Raw genomic sequence first — 25,204 nt, 5'->3', positions numbered from 1 at the left:
CAAAAACAAAAATACAGAGTGCATACACTGGGACACAAAAAAATCTAATGAATGTTCAGAAAGGAATGCTATTTCATAATTTGGTACCACAAAAAATTAATTTCTGTATGTAATAACATAAAACATACAAAAGCTTCACAGTCTCCTAGCACCAGCACTAACTGTTTCATTTTGGGATTTCCATATGTTTTATTAACTAATGAACTCTGAGTGCGCAATCTTACATCACTTGGAGTAGTGTATTCAATTCAGTTCTATTAATAACATTCGACACCCCCCACTCCCCCCTTTTTTTTTTTAGCTTGGGACCCCAATAATTACGCTTTGAGTCCCCTGGATACCCAAAATAAATAACTAAGGTTATTCCCCAGCCGATTATCTTGAATTGGCAGACAAAAAATGAGTTTCACATGGCACCTACAGTGGTACTTGCCACAAGGCTATGACAAACATATGTGAATTTCATTTTGGAAATTGAGGGCAAAGCCATGCTTTTGAAATCAGTGGTAGCTATTTCATTGATATCTTGAGAAGAGTGAGTGAGTGAGTATGGTTTTACGCCGTTTTTAAGCAATATTCCATCGATATCACGGTTGGGGACACCAAAAATGGGCTTCACACATTGTACCCATGTCAGGAATCGAACCCGGGTCTTCGACGTGACGAGAGAACGCTTTAAACACTAGGCTACCTGACCCCGCCCATCTTGAGAAGACATGGGTTATATTCTGTAGCCTGGCCACTAGCTGGTGACTCGAGACACTGCTATTGCCGGGTTCATGGACAGCAGCCACTCCACCGTTTCAGCCAGCAGAGTCATCTTGTAATGGCTGCAACAACAGATGATGAGACAGTGAGTCGACAAACATTCATTGAAACAAAAGTAAGAGTTCTCCGACTCTGTACCAATGCCAAAAATCAAGAAGGTGAGAAAGTAATAGGAGATCTCCATCTGCATCACCAGCAAACACCCAAACTCACCACAAATTATTGGTTGCATCCTTTGGATATGTCAGAAACCTATAACTGTGTCAGGTTAACGGCCTTGACTGTACTTAGCCCCATCCATCAATCTTGCTTCATGCAAATCACATCACACTAAATTAGGTGAAGTGAAATGGGGTTTAACGTTGCGTCCAAGATTATTGCACTTATATAGCGACGTGCATGTAAGTGTGTGTGTGTGTGTGTTTGCTTGTACTAGTCCGGGCTGATGCCGATTTATAGTGCTAGCTCACTGAGATACCATGCCGCAGTTTAACATACCCCACTCAGACACAGTATACTGACTCCGAGCCGACCAGTCCTTGTTTTAGCCCCTTAATGCCGAGCGCCAGACAGGGTAACAACAAGTACTATCTTTTAACGTCTTTTGGTATGATGCGGCCGGGGATCGAACCCCGGACCTTCCGATCTCCGGGCGGACACTCTACCACTAGACTACGGGGCGGTCTCACACTAAATTAATGAACTTGATGCCTTGAACAGTTTGTTAAGAAAACAAATAATAAAATACTGTCTCCAGCTACACAGTTTTGAACAGTCTTATTGAAAAGCAAATAATTAATTCCATGTGGCAGAATAAAAGAACTTTTTTTATGAATATGATTTGTGTGCAACGGATCACAAGTTTATCATTGTTTGTTTGTTTGTTGTTTAACGCCGCACTCAGCAATATTCCAGCTATATGAAGGCGGTCTGTAAATAATCAAGTCTGGACCAGGCAATCCAGTGATTGATACCATGAGCATCCATCCACGCAATTGGGATCCAATGACATGTATCAACCAAGTCAGCGAGCCTGACCACCCGATCCCGTTAGTCGCCTCTTACGACAAGCACAGTCGCCTTTTACGGCAAGCATGGGTTGCTGAATACCTATTCTACCCCGGATCTTCACGGGGCAACAGTTTGTTTAGAAAACAAATAATAAAATAATGTCTCCAGCTAAACAGTTTAGAACAATCTTATTGAAAAGCAAATAATTAATTCAATGTGGCCGAATAAAAGAACTGTTGTTTTTTTATGAATATGATTTGTGTGCAACCGATCACAAGTTTATCATTGTTTATTTGTTATTTAACGCCGCACTCAGCAATATTCCAGCTACCTGACAGCTGTCTGTAAATAATCTAGTCCGGACCAGACAATCCAGCGATTGACATCATGAGCATCTATCCATGAAATTTGGATACGATGACATGCATCAAACAAGTCAGCGAGCCTGACCACCCGACAAGCATAGTCGCCTTTTACGGCAAGCAGGGGTTGCTGAATACCTATTCTACCCTTCAAGGGGCAGTTTATCATTGAGATGTTGAGATATGCTGAAGGAAACAAGAGTCATCAGAAGATGACAATCCCCCCGACCCCCACATATTCGAAAGCACAACTGATCTGACTGTCAAATTAAGTCCAACTTGATGAGAGAGTTTCTATCTAACCTGTCTGTCCGTATACAAGACTAGTTATTGAGCTCTCAAAACAATACCATGGAATTGGGATTCCGAACTTTGTATTTCTATAGCAGCTACACACCAATATGAACAGTCAAAATCAAAGTTGTTGCCATGGAAACAGATTTATTAAAAAAATAATTCTAAACACCCCAAAGTAGCAAAAGGTAACTGGTCCTTGTGTGTGCAAAGTGTCATGAAAGAATACCTATCAGTTTTAGAGATATGGTCGGGACAAACACACCACTATGAACAGAGTCCAAGTCAAACTTGTTGCCATGGAAACAGGAATTTAAATTTTTTTCTTAAATTCCTCAATAACAAAAAACACCACTTCGGCCATTGGTTAATAGATGTACGAGGTTAGGATGAAAAGTCTTTCAGTTTTCAAGATGTGCTCCAGAAACGACACCTCCCCCTACCTTTTGAGAAAAAGAAAAATGCCCCAAATCCGCAAATAACAAAAGGCACCGCATCAGGATCTGTTTGATATATCTGCCAAGTTTTGTTGAAAAATATAGATCGGTTTTTGAGTTACGCTCCAGAAACCAAAATCAAGTCACGCAAAATTATCCTTGAAACTAGCAATCGTGTCCTTCTTTCCATTAAGATTTTTAAAAATTACAAAATAGCAAAAGGTATCACTTCAGCATGTGACTGATACATTTTTCAAGTTTCGATCAAATATACTGAATGGTTTTCAAATTCTGTCCCAGAAACGAACCCCATCCCAAATGGAATATATGTCCAACTTCTTTCCCTAAATTTTTAAAAAAAATAAAAATTCGAAAAATCACAAAATATCAAAAGGCACCACTTCAGTATGTGACTGATACATTTTTCAAGTTTCAATCAAATATACTGAATGGTTTTCAAATTCTGTCCCGGAAACGAACCCCATCCCAAATGGAATATATGTCCAACTTCTTTCCCTAAAAATTTAAAAAAAATAAAAATTCGAAAAATCCCAAAATATCAAAAGGCACCACTTCAGTATGTGACTGATAGATTTGCCAAGTTTCGATCAAATACACTGAATGGTAATCGAGTTCTGCCCCGGAAAAGGAAATGATTATGGACGGACAGATGGAGAGACGGACTGGCTGATCGCTACATCCCCCCGCATTATATGCCCTGGGGATAACAAACATCCAAGTTGGACAGGTGTGAAATTGTTGGATTTGTTTAGGTGTGACAATACCTGGCTATTCCTGAGAATGTCTTGAGCTGTTTGCCGAAGTCAGCTAGAGACACGGTGTTGGAGTAGTCCCCTGCACAGGAGCAGTACCGCTTCATGTTGTTCTCCTTCACCTGAACACAGACGTCACACACTGTCACAGCAACACAGAGGTCACAGGCACACAGGTCACACACAGAGGTCACACACACAGGTCACAGGCACACAGAGGTCACACACTGTCACAGGCACACAGAGGTCATACACAGAGGTCACACACAGAGGTCACACACTGTCACAGCAACACAGAGGTCACAGGCACACAGGTCACACACAGAGGTCACACACACAGGTCACACTGTCACAGGCACACAGAGGTCACACACTGTCACAGGAACACAGAGGTCACACACTGTCACAGGAACACAGAGGTCACAGGCACAGAGGTCACACACTGTCACAGGAACACAGAGGTCACACACTGTCACAGGAACACAGAGGTCACAGGCACAGAGGTCACACACTGTCACAGGCACACAGAGGTCACAAACTGTTACAGGAACACAGAGGTCACACACTGTCACAGGAACACAGAGGTCACAGGCACAGAGGTCACACAGAGGTCACACACTGTCACAGGCACGCAGAGGTCACACACTGTCACAGGAACACAGAGGTCACACACTGTCACAGGAACACAGAGGTCACAGGCACAGAGGTCACACACAGAGGTCACACACTCACAGGAACACAGAGGTCACACACTGACACAGGAACACAGAGGTCACAGGCACACAGAGGTCACAGGCACACAGAGGTCACAGGCACACAGGTCACACACTGTCACAGGAACACAGAGGTCACACACTGTCACAGGCACACAGAGGTCACACACTGTCACAGGAACACACGGGTCACAAACTGTCACAGGCATACAGAGGTCACACTCTGTCACAGGAACACAAAGGTCACACACTGTCACAGGTACACAAAGGTCACACACTGTCACAGGCACACAGAGGTCACACACTGTCACAGTGTTGCAAATAACAAAATTTGATGTTTTCCACAAAAAAAATATTGTACGATCATACAATGCGTGATACTCTGTCCATATAGACCTGCACTGAATAAATTCAATGCTGAATAAGAACTAGGCAATGAACTATATTCAATGTTTAAAATTGAATTTTCTGCCCTCCATGTTAAACATCACAATCTTTTTAAGCATTAAAGTTTCTGTGGCAGTGAATTATTAGTATGGATATTCTTAAATGTGTATCGCTACAGCATCGTCATATCACAATTTCTTTATAGCTAGATATAGGACATACCTACGACTCAATTTTCGTGAGTGAGTATGGTTTTACGCCGCTTTTAGCAATATTCCAGCAATATCACGGCGGGGGACACCAGAAATGGGCTTCACACATTGTACCCATGTCAGGCATCGACCCCGGGTCTTTGGCGTGACGAGCGAACGCCTTATCCACTAGGCTACCCGACAGCCCCCAAAATACAAATAAGATCTTATAAGTACAGCATTGTCACACCACTAATTTTTTTATAAATCAATACCCCGATATTTAGGAAGACATTCCTGTGACTCACCCCTTTACACTTGATACACTTGAGATCCTGGAGGATGTAGGCCATGGACTTCCGATGTACCGCATCCACCAGGCTCTGCTCGATCTCCTCCACATCGTACTCTGCCCGGCACTGCACACACGACCACACACTCCTGACACACAAACACAGATGAAATAGGTTACTGTGTGTTTGTTGTTTAACTTCGCACTCAGCAATATTCCAGCAATATTCCAGCAATATGAGGGCGGTCTGTAAATAATCGAGTCTGGACCAGACATTCCAGTGATTGATATCATGAGCATCAATCCACGCAATTGGTATACGATGACATGCATCAACCAAAACAGCAAGACTGACCACCCGATCCCGTTAGTCACCTCTAAAGACAAGCATAATTGCCTGTTACAGCAAGCATGGGTTTGATGAAATAGGTAAAATCTGAAATCTCATTTTCATCAGATTGTTAAAAACCAATTTGATACCTTTGACAAATCCTTCACATATACAAATACAATAACAAATCAGAAGTTGGAAAAAATATATCTTAAACTTAGGTAGAGACGACCGTTTGAAATAGCTTGATAGGCCCGAAAAGCGGAAACTGTGAGAAATAAATCTTCGGAATGATTGGCTGGGGCATGACGTGTAAGCTCTAAATATGGCAAGGATTTATTGAATACACAATCCGGGCCAAATAAATTTAGTATCAGAAGAAACCAAGAAGTGGCCATGTTACGCTGTCCTTGTCGTCGTAAGGTAAGCAGTGAATACATTAAGGAGTAATGCAGGATCAGTAAAATAATGAAGAAATCATTTGCATCAACAGCGTTATTGCCGAGAGCTGGGATTTTTTTTCTACTCATAGCTTTGTCTGTAAACCACTGTCCACGCTTCCAGGTCCCAAATAACAAGAGTTTGCAACTAACGTGGCTATATCCCCCGCCCCTGTTGCAGAATTTATGACATAACTAAATCTAAACAAACCCTAACCTTTTTTAACAGAGGTGGAACTTGTCATGGAAATTGTAAAAAAAAGAAGAGTTTGGAACCTAAGTCCATCTTGTTGCCATGGAAACGTAAAAATAAAAATTTCTAAAATTTCTAAATAGCAAAAGGAACCAGTTCAGCATGTACCTGACAGACCTGCAAAGTTTCATGAATAAATATTGAATGGTTTCTGAGTTATGATCCGGAAACGAACACTACCCTCAAAGAACCTAAGTCCATCTTGTTGCCAAAAATAAAAATTTCAAAAATTTCTAAATAGCAACAGGCACCAGTTCAGCATATACCTGACAAACCTGCAAAGTTTCATGAAAAAATATAAAACAGTTTCTGAGTTATGCTCCGGAAACGAAACGTGACGGACGGACAGAGCCTGTTTCTATATCCCCCACCAATTTTGTTGGGCAAGGAATAATAAATATAGAAAGGTGACATCTGATCTGATTTAAAAATGTTTTCATCCTTCACTCAGGGTTCACTTGATGTAACTAAGCTTGTCAGTTATAGACTAAGAGGGGGATCACTCAGCGTAAAAGAAATGATTTAATCATACTGGCACCTTACTTATCCAGCCTTATCATGATTAATTATAACTTTGGCAGTATTTGCTACAAACGAGGACAAATGACGAAAAGTTCAGTATTACTCAGGTCATCAAGTTTCCCTCAGCCAATAGGCAATCACATTTTGAAATCTTGTTAAAATATAGCCAACAGAAGGGGACATTTTTAATAGTCTAGATCTTTCTCCTCTCACACAAACTCTAAACACTTGTCGTATCTGACTGCTTATTTGTGAAAAGATTGATTGCCTCCATGGCTTGATTCAGGATACCGAAATAAAAGAGAAATCATCTTAATTATTTTCTGAAAACTTTGCTAAATGATAACAAACTGAAGATTGTTACTCTTTCTAGTTGATGACCTACCCTGCACCATCTTGACTGAGGTATGGGTCACGGCAAAGGTCAAGGTCACGGATGTGGTTACATGATTTACAGATCACCTGCAATGAGAATGTATTATTAATTCATTTACAACAGGAAGAGAAGAGTGTGAGGTTCTGTTGCTTAACGCCACACTCAGCTATATTAACTCTTTATATATTAAATGTAATTAAATGTAATTAAATGTTATAATATGTTATAAGATAGAGGTCAAGATAGATAGAGTTTCTAGATAAGAATGGTCCAGACTAACGCTGTTACACTGTATATCTGACTCACCTCTGGCAGCACATAGGAGAGACAAGGGTCGGCAAACTGAGCAGCAGGTGAAAATTCCCCCACGCCGATCAGTTTCAGGAGGTCACGCTTCAGCTTGGTGACCTGGATTGTGACGTTAGTGTCTAGAGCCAACACCTGCAACACAAACAAGGGGAGATCACTCTTCATGTGTAGGACAAACAAGGGGAGATCACTCTACATTTGCAACACAAACAAGGGGAGATCACTCTACATGTGCAAGACAAACAAGGGGAGATCACTCTACATGTGCAACACAAACAAGGGGAGATCACTCTACATGTGCAACACAAACAAGGGGAGATCACTCTACATGTGCAAGACAAACGAGGGGAGATCACTCTACATGTGCAACACCAAGCTCCTCACAGCGATAGTACGTTCCCGGAGCTCTCTATACTATCGCTGCCACCAGTCAAAACTCCCAACTGTGAATAGGTGGCCACAACCATGCTTGGAGTTTGACTCGCAACCGAATGACCGTTATGTTTACAAACAAGTGTCGACTGTCGTGCACCGAATACACTTATCGCTGCTAAATTACTTTCTTCGTTTGTCAATTTGAATTTCTGTTTCATTAAAACTATCGTGTTATTGATATAGTAAGAATGTAAGGGAGAAGTTGGTTGATTTTCCGTTGGTCTGCAATCTCGAACCAATCTGATTATCAAAACAACAAAGTAAATTCGTCTGGAAAACATGGTCAGTCGTAAACCTTTTCAAATTGAAATATGATGGCATTCCCAAAGACATAAACAAAAGTATAAACGTTACTACATATGGGGTTTGAGGGCAAATTTCAAGATTCTTGTAATGGCTGCGCCCACACTGGTGGCAGCGATGTTACCGAGAGTGTAACGAAGGTGTCACGCGCTGGGAAGGAGCTTGGTGCAACACAAACAAGGGGAGATCACTCTACATGTGCAAGACAAACAAGGGGAGATCACTCTACATGTGCAAGACAAACAAGGGGAGATCACTCTACATGCGCAAGACAAACAAGGGGAGATCACTCTACATGTGCAAGACAAACAAGGGGAGATCACTCTACATGTGCAACACAAACAAGGGGAGATCACTCAAAATGTGCAACACAAACAAGGGGAGATCACTCTACATGTGCAACACAAACAAGGGGAGATCACTCTACATGTGCAACACAAACAAGGGGAGATCACTCTACATGTGCAAGACATACAAGGGGAGATCACTCTACATGTGCAACACCAAGCTCCTCACAGCGATAGCCCGTTCGCGGAGCTCTCTATATTATCGCTGCCACCAGTCAAAACTCCACACTGTGAATAGGTGGCCACAACCATGCTTGGAGTTGAACTCGCAACCGAAGGACCGTTATGTTTACAAACAAGTGACGACTGTCGTGACGCCGAATACACTTATCTCTGCTAAATTACTTGCTTCGTTTGTCAATTTGAATTTCTGTTTCATTAAAACTATCGTGTTATTGATATAGTAAGAATGTAAGGGAGAAGTTGGTTGATTTTCCGTTTGTCTGCAATCTCGAACCAATCTGATTATCAAAACAACAAAGTAAATTCATCTGGAAAACATGGTCAGTCGTAAACCTTTTCAAATTGAATGGCATTCCCAAAGACATAAACAAAAGTATAAACGTTACTACATATGGGGTTGGAGGGCAAATTTCAAGATTCTTGTAATGGCTGCGCCCACACTGGTGGCAGCGATGTTACCGAGAGTGTAACGAAGGTGTCACGCGCTGGGAAGGAGCTTGGTGCAACACAAACAAGGGGAGATCACTCTACATGTGGACACAAACAAGGGGAGATCACTCTACATGTGCAAGATGAACAAGGGGAGATCACTCTACATGTGCAACACAAACAAGGGGACATCACTCTACATGTGAAGACAAACAAGGGGAGATAACTCTACATGTGCAAGACAAACATGCAACACCAAGCTCCTCACAGCGATATCCCATTCGCGGAGCTCTCTATAATATTGCTGCCACCAGACTAAACTCCCCACAGTGATAGATGACCCCAACCATGCTTGGAGTTGAACTCCAACTGAAGTGTAACTACCTTCACCCAACGAACAAGGGGAGATAACTCTAGATATGGAACACAAATAGAGTGTTACAGCTCTTTCTACATGAGTTTACCAGGGTTGTCAGTCTTGTGTTTGAAGCCAACACTTGCAACAGAAATAATGGGCAGTAAGATACAAGACGGCAAATCAAGGACAAATATCTGTCCAGCTGATAGGCACATATTAACACTTTCTACATCAATTTGTTTTCTAGACGGCAGAATGGTAGGAGAATAGAAAAGCATATATTCCCAGAGCTCCAGATAAGCTGCGTATCTGCGTAAAATACGCATCAGAAATGCAGAAATACGCAGTAAAATAAAATCCAAGCGTATCAAATACGCAACGAACATTACAGATACGCTACAAAAATAAAACTTGTGCGTATCATCAAAATATTGTGAAGTAACCCTGCGTATTCGGTTAGCAAATCAGCAACGTATTTTGAAATTATAAACAGGCATTCCGTCAACCTTGCCAAACTCCACGATGACAGTTACATCATGATCATTTGCCATCACACTTATTTGTGGACGTATCGTGGTATTTTTGAGTCCTATAAAGCTCTCGAACCCACACGACCCCAGTTTGCAGGGACTAGATGAATAGTGTATTTAAATATTTAACTTAAATACCCACATGTGTAAAAACTAGTGGGTAACAGAAATTTGAATACCCAGATAGAATTACTGATACACAATGATTTTAAAATGCATGGGTAAAATACCCACAACACCAAAAGCTTATCTGGAGCTCTGTATTCCTAAACTAGTGTATTAGAAAGTTCCCCTGGCACAAGCTACCTTCCATGGAGGTGTCTTCAGGAGTATCGTATCAGTTTCTTTGTTTATTTAACGCCACACTCAGCAATATTCCAGCTATATGACAATGGTCTGTCAATAATTGAATCTGGACAGACAATCCAGAGATTGACATCATGAGCATCGATTCACACAATTGGGATATGATGACATGCATCAACCAAGTCAGTGAGCCTGACCGCCTGCTCCTCTTAGTCCCTTTTTACAACAAGCAGTCACCTTTTACGGCAAGCATGGGTTGCTGAAGACCTATTCTACCCCGGATCTGATCTCATCATCATCATACCATGCCTCACCTTACACACAGCCTTGACAAATTCCAGGGAGGGGTTGTTGAGGGGGAGATGGGAGCCGGGCAACTGTGGGAATTCTGCTGCTAGGTTGCCTTGGTTACTCTTGCTTCCTGCAAGTTTCTTTTGAATCTTTTGGGTGATTCTGTAAAAAACAAGAGTCATCAGGAGATGACATCCAGAATTATTCAACAGTTTTAGAGTACTGCTCCAGAAACAAGCACTACCCTTCACCTAGTCGTCATGAAATTTAATTTTACTGAAATTAAATAACCCCAAACCATCATTTCTCCACTAGACTGATCTATATGGCAAGTTTTAACAAGAACCCCCCCCCCACCACACACACACACACACACACACATAAAAGGGGGATTAAAAACCTGACGCTACATCTATAGCACAATGAATGTCCTTGTAAAAAATGTGCTCATACTTATATATATATGTACCGTATTGGACGTAATAAGCGCCCCGCTCTAATAAGCGCCCATGGCAATATTTGCTGATATATTGGCTAGTGAACAATCCCAATTAGCACCCCTTCCAACTGATCAATGTACACAAGACTTATTTATTCGTGTATAATACCCACTCGTGTGTTATATGCACCCTTAATTATGGGCAATTAAATTTTGGAAAATATATCTGTCGTATATAATCAGTGTTCGAAATACCTGCCTGCCCGACCGTCCGAGACGGGTTGATTTCAACTCGGGCTGCCAGATTTTCAAATACCCCTGCCCGACGGTCGGGTTATATTTCATATGTGAAAATATTCTAAATATTTCCCAATGATAAGCATTAATTCACATGTAAAGATGAATGATAAAATGTAACCAAAAAGAAACCCCGTTAGCTTATCCTGAGAAACATATGATTATAGTGGGCAGGCAGGTTTTGGTCAGGGCTGGCAAGTATTTCAGCTAGCCAGTCCTGTGGTCTGGCTGAAATTTTGGGGAGTTTCATATCCTGTTATAAGGTAGGCACAATTGATGGGCAATTAAATTCTGGAAAAATATATCTGTCGTGTCTAATACACACAGACTTTTTTTTTGTAGCATTATAGGCTGTTAGCATAAACCACGAAATTTACGATCTTTCAACTATTTTTTTCACCAAAATTTTATTCTAATAAGAGCCCCCTATTTCCAAGTTTGAGAGCGCCCTGGGCGCTTATTACGTGGAATACGGTATATTATATATGGATTGCTGGATCGGGTGGTCAGGCTTGCTGACTTGGTTGATGAATGTCATCGATCCCAACAAACTATATATGGATTAATCAGAAACAATACAGAGATGTTTAGATTTTGTCTTTCAATTGTTTGAAGGGGACAAGAAACTGAAAAATAAAAACAGCATTGCCTTAGCATACATACGCAAACATCTGCTGTGCAAGCTCCCCTTGGACAAGATCTTGGGCAAACGACACAGTTGACGGGGTGGCCGATGGATCAAGGTGTTTCTGCAACAGGAAATAAATATAGCAAGTGATTCCATGGCATTTGATCGGCTTTCCATCAACTGAAAAACACCCTGGCCCACTGACTGACTACTGTATGGGTGGGGATTTTGTTGGAATATTGTGATGAACGATTTCACAGCTATATGGCAGCGGTCTGAAAATAATCAAGTCTGGACCAGACAATCCAGTGACAGACACTATGAGCATCGATCAACGCAATTGGGATGCATCAACCAAGTCAGCGAGTCTGACCCCCCGATCCTGTTAGTTGCCTTTTATGGCAAGCATAGTCGCCTTTTATGACAAGCATGGGTTACTGAAGACCTATTCTACCACAGATCTTCACGGGTCCCTAACTACAAAGTGAGAATCCGTGAAAATTTTCAAAAGCTGAATACAGTTCTCTTCCACGGTAATGAAAGATTGCAGATGCTGAAAGATTCAAAACTGAAACAAATCTACAAGCATTTGACTATGTGTTTTCTTAAATGATTACGTACAGAAATTAATTATAAGTGGCACCAAATTATGAAATTGTAGCATCTATTTTCTGCGTCCCATTGGATGCAGCATTTTACCTGTGTCTGGCTGCTGTCTCGGCGTCGGATGGGGGTGTTCCCCGGGGTGAGGCGACGTTGCTCCTCGTCTATCTGGTTGTACACGGACAGGATGTAGCCAGCAACTATCATCTGTAACAGAGACACTTTGTTTGTTTGTTTGTTTGTTTGTTTGTTTGTTTGTTTCTAAACTCCACACTCAGCAATATTACAGATATATAACGGCAGTCTGTAAATAATCGAGTCTGGACCAGACCATCCAGTGATTGACATCATGAGCATCGATCTACGCCATTGACATGCATCAACCAAATCTGCGATATTGATGAAAGAAAATAGAGGAATAATGGTGAATAAAAAATTACAACAAGAAAGGAAAAAAAGTCAGCAAGACTGACACCCGATCTCGATAGTGGCCTCCTTTGACAAGCATGGGTTGCCGAAGACAAAGTCTAACCTGGATCTTCAAAGGGATCTGTAGCAGGAGTACAAAGCTTTGAAGGTCAGGGAACTACATAAATGTTTTAGCCATCGGGTATTTACTCTCATGTCATCATTCATGATGGGCATTCAATATACTTTTACTACTGTTGGGTATTTTTCAACCAAACAGCAAACTTTTCTAAACCTAATTCTGCTTAAAAGGCTGATTTAGGTGACTTCTATTTTGCATCTATCCATGTTCTGCTATAAGGCTAACAGTATGTTTAGGGCATTATCATTTGCAGAAGCCCGAGGTCATAAATTAAGTGCCTGACAATGTTCCTTCTAGTGCTGAGATAGAAGGTGAGGGTCTCTACTAACTCCCCATCTGCCTCCGGTACTGAATCTACTTTTGATCTAGACTACCAACATGGGCTGAAGGCTGAAGGTGTGATTTGTGGTACTCACGCTGAAGTTAGTCTGGCATGCTGCAGCCTCGGGGAGGAAGTGGACAATGTTCCAGTTCATCTCGATTTCCGGCTGCAATCCAAGTAGTGATAATGTGCAGTGTAAGATACCCAGCATCATTAAACAAACAGTGTGAAAATTGAAAATGTTACTAGTCTGTCTGGCAAACGTATATGTTATCGGGTATTGGCTGACCTGAGATGTAGGCTGACCTGAGATGTAGGCTGACCTGAGATGTAGGCTGACACCTTGAAATCACTACCTTTGTATGTTTGTTTGTTTGTTTAGCGCTGCACTCAGCAATATTCCAGCTATATGACGGCGGTCTGTGAATAATCGAGTCTGGACCAGCCAATCCAGTGATTGATATCATGAGCACTGATCCACACAATTTGGATACGATGACATGCATCAACCAAGTCAGAGAGCCTGACCACCCAATCCCGTTAGTCGCCTTTTATGAAAAGTAGGTTGCCTTTACGGCAAGCATAGTCGCTTTTTTGGCAAGCATGAGATATTCATGTCAACAAAGACCTGGTGTATTGCATATACAATCTTCGTTTTTATTTCTTAGGATTTTGTAATAAACAAATTTACTGTTCAAAGCATCCATGTAAAGCTTAAAAAAATAAAAGAACAGGTTCTTAGGCAATGGCTTTTGAAATATAGTGCGGGCGGGTAGTGTTCTTTTTTTGTTGTTGTTCAAACTAGAATGTAACCAAATAAACAGTTGTGTACAATCAACCTGGAAAATGGCCCCCCTGTAGAAAAGTATTCTTTGACAAGTAAAATACAGGAATGCAGTTCTTGGCAAGCGTTGGACTACCAGTGTGTTCATAATACACACGCAATGAGCTTGACAACGTGAAGACATTATCGTGAGCACACAACACCGGAAGAATCATGGCAAGACATCTGTACTGAAGTACGTAAGTTAGTTCTGTTATTACACAATCTGGCTATAAAAGTGTTCGTTGTGTATCTGGACTTACGTTGTAATCCATTATACTACTTTAATGCAAGACTTCATTCAATTTTGTTAACATTAATTTTGGCAAAATCGTGTATGAACTGATCGGCAGATCACATCAACTCACTGTGAAGTCGCCTTGAAATGAACATTAGTCGTAAGAGATCGAAATATGATTTTGGTCATGACATTAAGTAATTTTAATACTAAATCAACTATAGATCGGGGAGATGTGTGACAAGCTGACTGCTATTTCCGGCTTATTTTGCAAGGCTTATCACATGTAATCATAATCTCTGCGCGTGAAACATCGTCCAGCATGCAGTCCCAAAATACCATTGAATCATGTCTAGTGATGTTTTATTGTAAATTTCATGTTTTTCATTGAGCAAGTTTACAAACGGCAAAGCAAGCACACAAAACTCCTATTGTTGCCACGACTATAACACCAGATACACAGTAAAGCAGTGTGCATGTAAAGGGAAGTATCTGCACGCTATACTGGTTCTCATTGTTTTGAAGTATTGTAGCATTTCACTGACAGGGTCGCGTGGTCGACACTCGGAAAATTTACGGATGTTCTTGTGTTAAAAATGGAAGTAAGAATTTATGTGGCAGACCTTTTCAGGATGCGGGCGGTCCCCGAGGACAAGCCATTTTTTTTTTAGGCGTAAATTGAATTTTGACCGACACCATTCAGGTCGCCGAGTTTTCATCCCATGACAGTACCTCGTCCTCAGTGTCCGACTTGTTAAGCTCTTCCCCATCGTCCTCCTCAACGGGCAAGTCCTCATCACTGTCGTCCTCTCCCCCAACTTTGTGTGTTTTGTTCCCCCCTGGGAGGGTCGGCAGCTTCCCTCGCACCCCACCATGATTGGCCTGAAAAACAGACATCCTTTGAAATTCACGCTAGTCCGCTAGCCCGTGACTGCTAAATTGTGCTGAGGGCAAGTCTAAATCCTGTGATGGTCGTCCTCATTGACTAGTATCATTTTAGAGCTATATTTCTGAACCAGTCGATATTTCAATTTTGCTACAAATTGAAGCTGAATAAAATAAAGATTTGAATATAGTACACATTTTTGTCTCGTTCAAGCAGGCTCAGTTACAGTGAGTGGGTGAGTGAGTGATTGCGTGAGTGAGTTGGGTGTAACGCCGCTTTTAACAGTATTGCAGTTATATCGCAGCGTGTCAGCTTAATGTGGGAGGAAAGCCCGAAGTGATGCAGGTCTCACACGTTTATCACTTCGGTGAAACCCACGAGCACGGGTATGGTGCTGACAAACCTAGAAACATAATCGGGGCGAACCGGGATTTGAACCCACAATCATAGGTTTTTTGGCGTGCCCAAGGGACGCAACTCTGCACAGCAAATCGCGGCGCCCTCAGTTACAGACTGAAACTAACCAGCAACCTTTAGTAACAGCTGGCCTTGTTTTTGGTTACCAGTCCCCGCCTCCTTGGTCTAGTGGTAGAAGCGTCCGCCCAGAGAGCTGAAGGTTCGGGGTTTGATCCCCGGCCGCGTCATACCAAAAGACGTTAAAAGATGGTACTTGTTGTTACCCTGTCTGGCGCTCAGCATTAAGGGGCAAAGACAAGGACCGGTCGGCTCGGAGTCAGTATACTGTGTCTGAGTGGGGTATTCATGTTAAACTGCGGCATGGTATCTCAGTGAGCTAGCACTATAAATCAGCACCAGTCCAGACTAGTACAAGCAGCCACACACAGACACATACATGTGCATGCACGTCGTTATATAAGTGCAATAATCTTGGAAGCGACGTTAAACCCAATTTCACCTCACCTCAATCTATGAGACTGAGTGAGTGAGTATGGTTTTACGCCTCTTTTAGCAATATTCCAGCAATATCACTGTGGGGGACACCAGAAATAGGCTTCACACATAGTACCCATGTTGGGAATCGAACCCCGGGTCTTCGGCATGACGAGCGAACGCTTAAACCACTAGGCTACCCGACCGCCCCAAATCCATGAGAGGCAGCTATAACAGCGATCAGAAACACAAGACTTACCGGATCAAGCCACATGAGAAACTCCCAACACTGTTCGTACGTGATATCGACGAGGTGGAAGAGTTCGCGAGACTTGATACTGTTGGTGATGTACTCCACATATGCCAGAGCGTCCACCAGGCGGCGCTTCTTCGTACATAGTAGTAGGCGGTTGAAATTAGCGTACACGATCTGCGATCCCAGTCGCTTGAACTCTGCTATCAGCTGACAAGAAGAGGAATACATGTCAAACTTACTTAATTCTGAGTTCCGAGATACCAATATACAAATTTCAAGATTAATGCTAGAGTACATTGTTCAGTTGTTCTTATAATCATACAGACATGAGTGAGTGAGTGAGTGAGTGAGTGAGTGAGTGAGAGGATGTGAGAGTGAGTTTGAGTGAATGAGAGAGTGAATGTGAGTGAGTGAGAGTGAGTGAATGTGAGTGAGTGAGTGAATGTGAGTGAGTGAGTGAGTTAAATTTTAACGACGCACCATCATTATATGACATGTCGGGTGTGTGCAATGCATTAGCTCCTGTGAACTATGTTCACTGGGCCTTTTTGTAAAGAAATATAGTACGTTTTTCAAGATCTGCTCCAGAAACGAGGACTACCTCAATTTTCAGTCTAAATCAAAGTCGGTACCATGGAAACTCGAAAAATAACTTTTTTAAAAATCCCAAACTGTCAAAAGGCACCAATTTACCACTAGATCTATCTATGTGCCAAGTTTGGTGAAGAAATATGGTACGTTTTTCAAGATCTGCTCCGGAAACGAGGACTACCGCCTTTTTCAGTCTAAATCAAAGTCGGTGCCATGGAAACTCGAAAAATAACTTTTTTTTAAATCCCAAACTATCAAAAGGCACCAGTTCACCACTAGATCTATCTATGAGCCAAGTTTGGTGAAGAAATATGGTACGGTTTTCAAGATCTGCTCCGGAAATGAAATGTGACGGACGGACGGCACCCATTCCTATATCCTGCTTCCACTTCGTGGCGGGGGATAAAAAAATACTCAGCAATGAGTTGGCTTAAAACACTGGTTGAAGATAGTTACATTGATTATGATAGGATTACGCGTCACACAGGGGAACAATAATTTTACAGTACTCTAACCTCCTGGACAGAGCCTTCAATAACGTCAGTTGATAATCACACCAAATTTAAAAACAAGCATTTAATTATTCACATATTTAAAATTCTTTCAAGTACCGTATTCGACAAAATAAGTTCCCAGGGCGCTCTCAAAATTAGAAATAGGGGGCTCTTATTAGAATAAAATTTTGGTGAAAAAAATAGTTAAATGATCGTAAATTTCGTGGTTTATGCTGACAGCCTGAAATGATACAAAAGAAAAGTCTGTGTATTAGACACGACAGATATATTTTTCCAGAATTTAATTGCCCATCATATGGGGTGCATATAACACACGAGTGCGTATTATACACAAATAAATAAGTCTTGTGTACATTGATCAATTGAAAGAGGTGCTAATTGGGATTGTTCACTAGCCAAATATTAGCAAATATCGCTGTGGGCGCTTATTAGAGCGGAGCGCTTATTACGTCAAATACGGTAATTTATAATGAGATCCCCGCTGACCCGGGAAAAGAGATCTTTCAGATTTACGCTTTGTAATATGGTCCGGGAGGATAAAAATATCATCATACCTGCATAAAGACTTTCTTCATCATGTTGTGGAGGGTTCGTCTCAGAGCCGGGTCGTACAACAGGCCATTTGGAGAACGTAGCCATCTACATTGAGGAGACAGTGAACTGATGATGGTTTGCTGTTAAACGTGACACACAGCAATGTTCCAGCAATATGACAGGACTGTAAGTATTTTGGTCTGGACCAGACAATCCAGTGATTGTGATCATGAGCACAAATTTACGCTGCCAGGGTACAAGAACTCAAACTTCCAGTGAGTGAGTGAGTGAGTATGGTTTTACGCCGCTTTTAGCAATATTCAAGCAATATCAAGGCGGGGGACACCAGAAATGGGCTTCACGCATTGTACCCATGTTGGGAATCGAACCCTGGTTTTCGGCGTGACGAGCAAACGCTTTAACCATTAGGCTACCCGACAGCCCCCTTAAGTTCAAGTGAGCTTTGCTTGAAGGAATACACAATTAAACCCAACAAGTACGAAAAAGACTTAATTTTGATTTTATATTTTAACCGCAACTTGACATCGCCCTGTGATAATGGAGACTGGAACAGACAGTCCAGTGATTGATATTGTGAGCAGCGATCCATATGTAATCTAGCAAGTCATATTGTTTGTTTATTTGTTGTTTAACACCGAACTCAGCAATATTCCAGCTATATGACGGCGGTTTGTAAATAATGGAGTCTGGACCAGACAATCTAGTGATTGATATCATGAGCATCGATCTACACAATTGGGATATGATGACATGCATCAACCAAGTCAGTGAGCCTGACCACCTTATCGCTTTGGTCACCTCTTACGACAAGCATAGTTGTCTTTTACGGCAAGCACAGGTTGCTGAAGACCTTTTCTATCCCGGATCTTCACGGGTGTCACCTTCTACTGCACCCATAGGCTGCAGGAACCTATTCTAACCGGGGATACCCATGGGGTTCCACATATTGTGATGAGAGATGAGATGCTCACACCTACAAGGGGGCACGGGTGGGCCAGTTGTCTAAGGCGCCGCGATTCGCTGTGCAGAGTTGCGTCCCTTGGGCATGCCAGGAACCTATGATTGTGGGTTCGAATCCCAGTTCGCCCCGATTATGTTTCTAGGTTTGTCAGCACCATACCCGTGCTCGTGGGTTTCACCGAAGTGGCAAATGTGTGAGACCTGCATCACTTCGGGCTTTCCTCCCACATTAAGCTGACAGGCCGCGACATAACTGGAATATTGTTAAAACTCACTCACTCACTCACTCACTCACACCTACAACTTCAGATTTGGAGATTTCAGTGGCGTGCGGGTCTCCGGTCGTTTTGAAGTAGACATTATATCCCATTATGTGGCTACTCACCTGTAGAAGTGAATGATCTGGTTGTCAGCGAACACGTTGCCATAGGCTGTCACTTCCCTCACCCAGCTGTGGACCATACTCTTCAGAATCCTGCAACAGATGACGCGCGTCTTAGAGTGTGAATACAATACACTTTGTGCAGCATTTACTGCAATAACAACCAAATCTCGTCGTAGCTACATGGTGGCTGTGTGTTTACCTGAATGTTGAGGAGCACAGCGCGGTCTCGTCATAGCTACATGGTGGCTGTGTGTCTACCTGAATGTTGAGGAGCACAGCGCGGTCTCGTCATAGCTACATGGTGGCTGTGTGTCTACCTGAATGTTGAGGAGCACAGCGCGGTCTCGTCATAGCTAGCCAGCATGGTGGCTGTGTGTTTACCTGAATGTTGAGGAGCACAGCGCGGTCTCGTCATAGCTACATGGTGGCTGTGTGTCTACCTGAATGTTGAGGAGCACAGCGCGGTCTCGTCATAGCTACATGGTGGCTGTGTGTCTACCTGAATGTTGAGGAGCACAGCGCGGTCTCGTCATAGCTAGCCAGCATGGTGGCTGTGTGTTTACCTGAATGTTGAGGAGCACAGCGCGGTCTGGTCATAGCTACATGGTGGCTGTGTGTTTACCTGAATGTTGAGGAGCACAGCGCAGTCTCGTCATAGCTACATGGTGGCTGTGTGTTTACCTGAATGTTGAGGAGCACAGTGCGGTCTCGTCATAGCTACATGGTGGCTGTGTGTTTACCTGAATGTAGAGGAGCACAGCGCGGTCTCGTCATAGCTACATGGTGGCTGTGTGTTTACCTGAATGTTGAGGAGCACAGCGCGGTCTGGCCATAGCTACATGGTGGCTGTGTGTTTACCTGAATGTTGAGGAGCACAGCGCGGTCTGGTCATAGCTACATGGTGGCTGTGTGTTTACCTGAATGTTGAGGAGCACAGCGCAGTCTCGTCATAGCTACATGGTGGCTGTGTGTTTACCTGAATGTTGAGGAGCACAGTGCGGTCTCGTCATAGCTACATGGTGGCTGTGTGTTTACCTGAATGTTGAGGAGCACAGCGCGGTCTTGTCATAGCTACATGGTGGCTGTGTGTTTACCTGAATGTAGAGGAGCACAGCGCGGTCTCGTCATAGCTACATGGTGGCTGTGTGTTTACCTGAATGTAGAGGAGCACAGCGCGGTCTCGTCATAGCTACATGGTGGCTGTGTGTTTACCTGAATGTTGAGGAGCACAGCGCGGTCTGGCCATAGCTACATGGTGGCTGTGTGTTTACCTGAATGTTGAGGAGCACAGCGCGGTCTGGCCATAGCTACATGGTGGCTGTGTGTTTACCTGAATGTTGAGGAGCATAGCGCGGTCTGGCCATAGCTACATGGTGGCTGTGTGTTTACCTGAATGTTGAGGAGCACAGCGCGGTCTGGCCATAGCTACATGGTGGCTGTGTGTTTACCTGAATGTTGAGGAGCACAGCGCGGTCTGGCCATAGCTACATGGTGGCTGTGTGTTTACCTGAATGTTGAGGAGCACAGTGCGGTCTCGTCATAGCTACATGGTGGCTGTGTGTTTACCTGAATGTTAAGGAGCACAGCGCGGTCTCGTCATAGCTAGCCAGCATGGTGGCTGTGTGTTTACCTGAATGTTGAGGAGCACAGCGCGGTCTCGTCATAGCTAGCCAGCATGGTGGCTGTGTGTTTACCTGAATGTTGAGGAGCACAGCGCGGTCTCGTCATAGCTCGCCAGCATGGTGGCTGCTCCCTGTCCCTGCATCATGTCCTCTAGAGACGTCTGTGGCATCGTGTCGAAGCTGACCGCACTCGCTCCCTCCTGGTCGTTGACATGCGCAGACTGGAAACAGGATATCTTGTTACTGCACTCGTCACTACTGTATCGGTTTGTGATTTTATAAGCCTCATTCTATCATAGATTGCTCTCCATCTAACAGTATTAGGAATCTTACATTGTCATGACTCTCACATTGTTATCAATCCCACATCGTCAGGAATCTCACATTGTTATCAATCGCACATTGTCAGGAATCTCACATTGTTATCAATCTCACATTGTTATCAATCGCACATTGTCAGGAATCTTACATTGTCAGGACTCTCACATTGTTATCAATCGCACATTGTCAGAAATCTTACATTGTCAGGACTCTCACATTGTTATCAATCGCACATTGTCAGGAATCTTACATTGTCAGGACTCTCACATTGTTATCAATCGCACATTGTCAGGAATCTTACATCGTCAGGAATCTCACATCGTCAGGAATCTCACATTGTTATCAATCTCACATTGTCAGGAATCTTACATTGTCAGGAATCTCACATTGTCAGGAATCTCACATGGTCATCAATCTCACATTGTTATCAATCTCACACTATCAGGAATCTCACATTGTCAATGATCTCTCAATTTTACAAATTTCTCATTGATAAGAACCTATCGCTGTTATTGATTTATCATTCTATTGGTCATCATTCTATCATGTTTATCATCACTCAATAAATAACAGATATCATCACTTTATCACTATAGAAACTGTGGTTCATCGCTTTATTTGTTTCTGTCACCTCTCTACACTTGTTATCATTCTACCATCAAGTTCATTGCTTTCAGTACTTCAAGGGCAGTGAATGTCTATGATTTGTGGGCGTACCTCGATGATGGTGTTGACTGCGAGACTGGCGATGTCAAGCTCCACACACACCGTGGGGTAGCAGCCGATGTTGTTTACCTCCACAGATGAGCTCTCCTCAAGCTCCATACACAGCCTACAGACATACATCAAAGGGAGGTTACTCTCATGGCACAGTCAAACAGAAAATGTCAAATGCTAATCTTTGATTGTTTGTTGTTGTCTGTTGATTAGTGCTGCACTCAGCAATATTCCAGCTATAGGACAGCAGCCGGGACCAGACAGTCCAGTGATTGACATTATGAGCATCAATCCACACAATTGGAATACGATGACATGCATCAACCAAGTCAGCGAGTCTGACCACCCGATCCCGTTTGTCACCTCTTACGGAAGGCATGGGTTACTGATAATCCGTTACCATGACGTCACAATCAAATTGAAATGACTCACTAATCTGGTTGGTTTTACTTTTTACACACCAGACCCTGCTCATTACTGTTTACACACAAAAAAAGTATGAAAGAATGATTTTGAATGATAAATAGAATCTAATCCTCTTGTCTTTTGACATCAAATATATCAACCATTGTCAAGCCTTTCAGATTATCATATATTGCCATCTATTAAGCGACCCCACATGTAAGACGACACCCCTGTACAAGCCTTCAAAATCGATGCTAATCGGGATGAAGCACATCACCAGCACATCACCAGCACATACACAATCCCTACATTTGCAATAAAAACGTGTTTCTCTTCCGCAGAAAAATATTACATCGTATCCCTTCAGTGAATTCAGGGAAACGAACAGATAACAATTAAACTTGGTCAATACAAATTTAAGGTAAAAGAGATAAAAGAAACACCAGGCATAATGATTTACCGATTAAATTGTATTTCCTGTTCGGATAGGCATTGTTTTACATGCAGAGATTAAGATTACCGTGTGTATTTTCTCGTAAATTAAGCCGAAAGCAACAATCAGCTGTGCACACGTTTCTTGGTAACTACCGGTGATTCGGGTAAAAATTACCCATTAAAATAACTTTAAAGAATTTTGATACAATGATCGGAAGAATTGTATCTGAAACTATGCAATAAAACAACTAATAATTTATTCCTCTATCATGTTATTTTAGTAGTATTTTACTGTATATATTTGAAATAAATTAATAACCATAAGCGTAGCACTTTGGTACAGCTGACTGGTATTGCTGCATATTTTTTCGTATGGAACAATTTGACCAATCACTGTCGAGGCTCCAGCGCTTGCGATAGCGAAAACTTTATGTTGACATATTATGGTCGAACTACAACAAATATGACTTTCAGTGAGTCAATGTATGGCATTAATGATATATATATCCATTCTCTATCCACTGAAGTTTGTTTCAAGGCGTCAATAGTGGTAATATGACCGTGGTTGCTGTAAATATTGGTGCGTTGTGCGATCTTCAGATCCCTTCATATATGATTTCGCCGAAATGAATGTTTACAATCTTGAATGAAATTTGATTAAAATTAATAAAATAGATTACAAACATAAGTCCAGAAATATAATGAATTGTTTTTAAAACAGATTTGTTGACATGGTATTTCCGGTGTTACGTGCTCACAGTTATGTCTGTTGGGGAGAAAAACATCAAAACTCTTCAACCCTGTGTATAAGACGACCCCCCTTGAAAGCCCCCTAATTCTGGTTACGAAACATTCGCCTTATACACAGCCTTACCTTATGTGGTACATTTTCTATGGTGGGGTGAGGTGAAATGGGGTTTAACATCGCGTCCAAGATTATTGCACTTATATAGCGACGTGCATGTACGTGTGTGTGTTTGTGTGGCTGCTTGTACCAGTCGGGACTGATGCCGATTTATAGTGCTAGCTCACTGAGATACCATGCCGCAGTTTAACATGAATACCCCACTCAGACACAGTAAACTGACTCCGAGACGACCAGTCCTTGTTTTAGCCCCTTAATGCCGAGCACCAGACAGGGTAACAACAAGTTCCATCTTTTAACGTCTTTTGGTATGACGTGGCCAGAGATCGAACCCCGGACCTTCAGCTCTCCGGGCCGACGCTCTACCACTAGACCACAGAGGCGGTATATTTTCTATGGGTGAGTGAGTGATTGAGTTGGGTTTAGCGCCGCTTTTAACAGTATTCTCGTTATATCACGGCGTGTCAGCTTAATGTGGGAGGAAAGCCCCGAGTGATGCAGGTCTCAGACGTTTACCACTTTGGTGAAACACACAAGACGGGTATGGTGCTGACAAACCTAGAAACATAATCGGGGCGAACCGGGATTCGAACCCACAATCATAGGTTTCTGACGTGCCCAAGGGACGCAATTCTGCACAGCGAATCGCGGCGCCTTAGACGACTGGGCCACCCGTGCCCCCACATTTTCTATGTATTGGAGAAAACACGATTACGAGGTTTTGGTAGACAGAGCATGCCCTGGGGAGAGGGAAAAACCAAGGGGGATATTATAGCAAACATGACTTGAATATCCTATAAAATCCCTGGGATATTATATAAAATCCCAGGGACATTACAACGTCCCTGTTTATGAGATTTAACCCGACTGGAAAGTGAAACCTCACAATAGGTTTTAATGCCTATAGAAAGAACTCTCTTACTTAACAGCAATCCCAATGAATAGGTTTATAAGGACTTCTAATGACTTATCTGAACACATAAAGGCACTCAGGTGAGATTCTGTGTACTTGCTTACCTGTTGTCGTCGGCCTCCTTGCCGCCAAGGTCCGGCCTCTCGGTTGGCGAGCACCACAGCAGGTGGTTATGTTTGTGTAGGTGGCGGGCGAAGAACAGATCACAGCCAAATAGAGTGATGTCCCTTGGCATGTTTCCGATAGGGATATGGAGGTAGCGACACTGTTCCATCATTGCCTATGAACGATATTGATGTCAGCTCTCAAATTGATCATGTTGAGTGGGTTTGTTTGGGTACGTGTG

The 25,204-nt window shown here is 42.6% G+C and overlaps 1 protein-coding gene across 2 annotated transcripts in view; it reads right to left on the bottom strand.

Moving 5' to 3' along the window:
• Positions 1 to 498: 498 nt before the first annotated feature.
• LOC124148924 (DNA polymerase epsilon catalytic subunit A-like) overlaps positions 499 to 25,204 on the bottom strand; it is a 98,181-nt gene continuing 73,475 nt past the window's right edge. For both annotated transcript variants that reach the window (XM_048398521.1, XM_048398522.1), the window contains 16 exons: positions 24,963 to 25,138; positions 22,241 to 22,355; positions 21,275 to 21,423; positions 19,581 to 19,670; positions 18,235 to 18,319; positions 16,578 to 16,781; positions 15,274 to 15,423; positions 13,575 to 13,646; positions 12,705 to 12,815; positions 12,041 to 12,126; positions 10,665 to 10,803; positions 7,457 to 7,591; positions 7,160 to 7,236; positions 5,245 to 5,377; positions 3,658 to 3,767; positions 499 to 830 (listed from right to left, as the gene is read on the bottom strand). In XM_048398521.1, coding sequence (XP_048254478.1) covers positions 743 to 830; positions 3,658 to 3,767; positions 5,245 to 5,377; positions 7,160 to 7,236; positions 7,457 to 7,591; positions 10,665 to 10,803; positions 12,041 to 12,126; positions 12,705 to 12,815; positions 13,575 to 13,646; positions 15,274 to 15,423; positions 16,578 to 16,781; positions 18,235 to 18,319; positions 19,581 to 19,670; positions 21,275 to 21,423; positions 22,241 to 22,355; positions 24,963 to 25,138 — 1,920 coding nt within the window. In that variant the 3' untranslated portion in view covers positions 499 to 742. The remainder of the gene's footprint in view (positions 831 to 3,657; positions 3,768 to 5,244; positions 5,378 to 7,159; positions 7,237 to 7,456; positions 7,592 to 10,664; positions 10,804 to 12,040; positions 12,127 to 12,704; positions 12,816 to 13,574; positions 13,647 to 15,273; positions 15,424 to 16,577; positions 16,782 to 18,234; positions 18,320 to 19,580; positions 19,671 to 21,274; positions 21,424 to 22,240; positions 22,356 to 24,962; positions 25,139 to 25,204) is intronic.

Source organism: Haliotis rufescens, unplaced genomic scaffold, assembly GCF_023055435.1.
Source record: "Haliotis rufescens isolate VD_foot unplaced genomic scaffold, xgHalRufe1.0.p SCAF_18, whole genome shotgun sequence".
In the NCBI taxonomy this organism is placed as follows: domain Eukaryota; kingdom Metazoa; phylum Mollusca; class Gastropoda; order Lepetellida; family Haliotidae; genus Haliotis; species Haliotis rufescens.
Note: the sequence above shows the minus strand (reverse complement) of the source record. Positions and strands in the feature narration are given on the sequence as shown.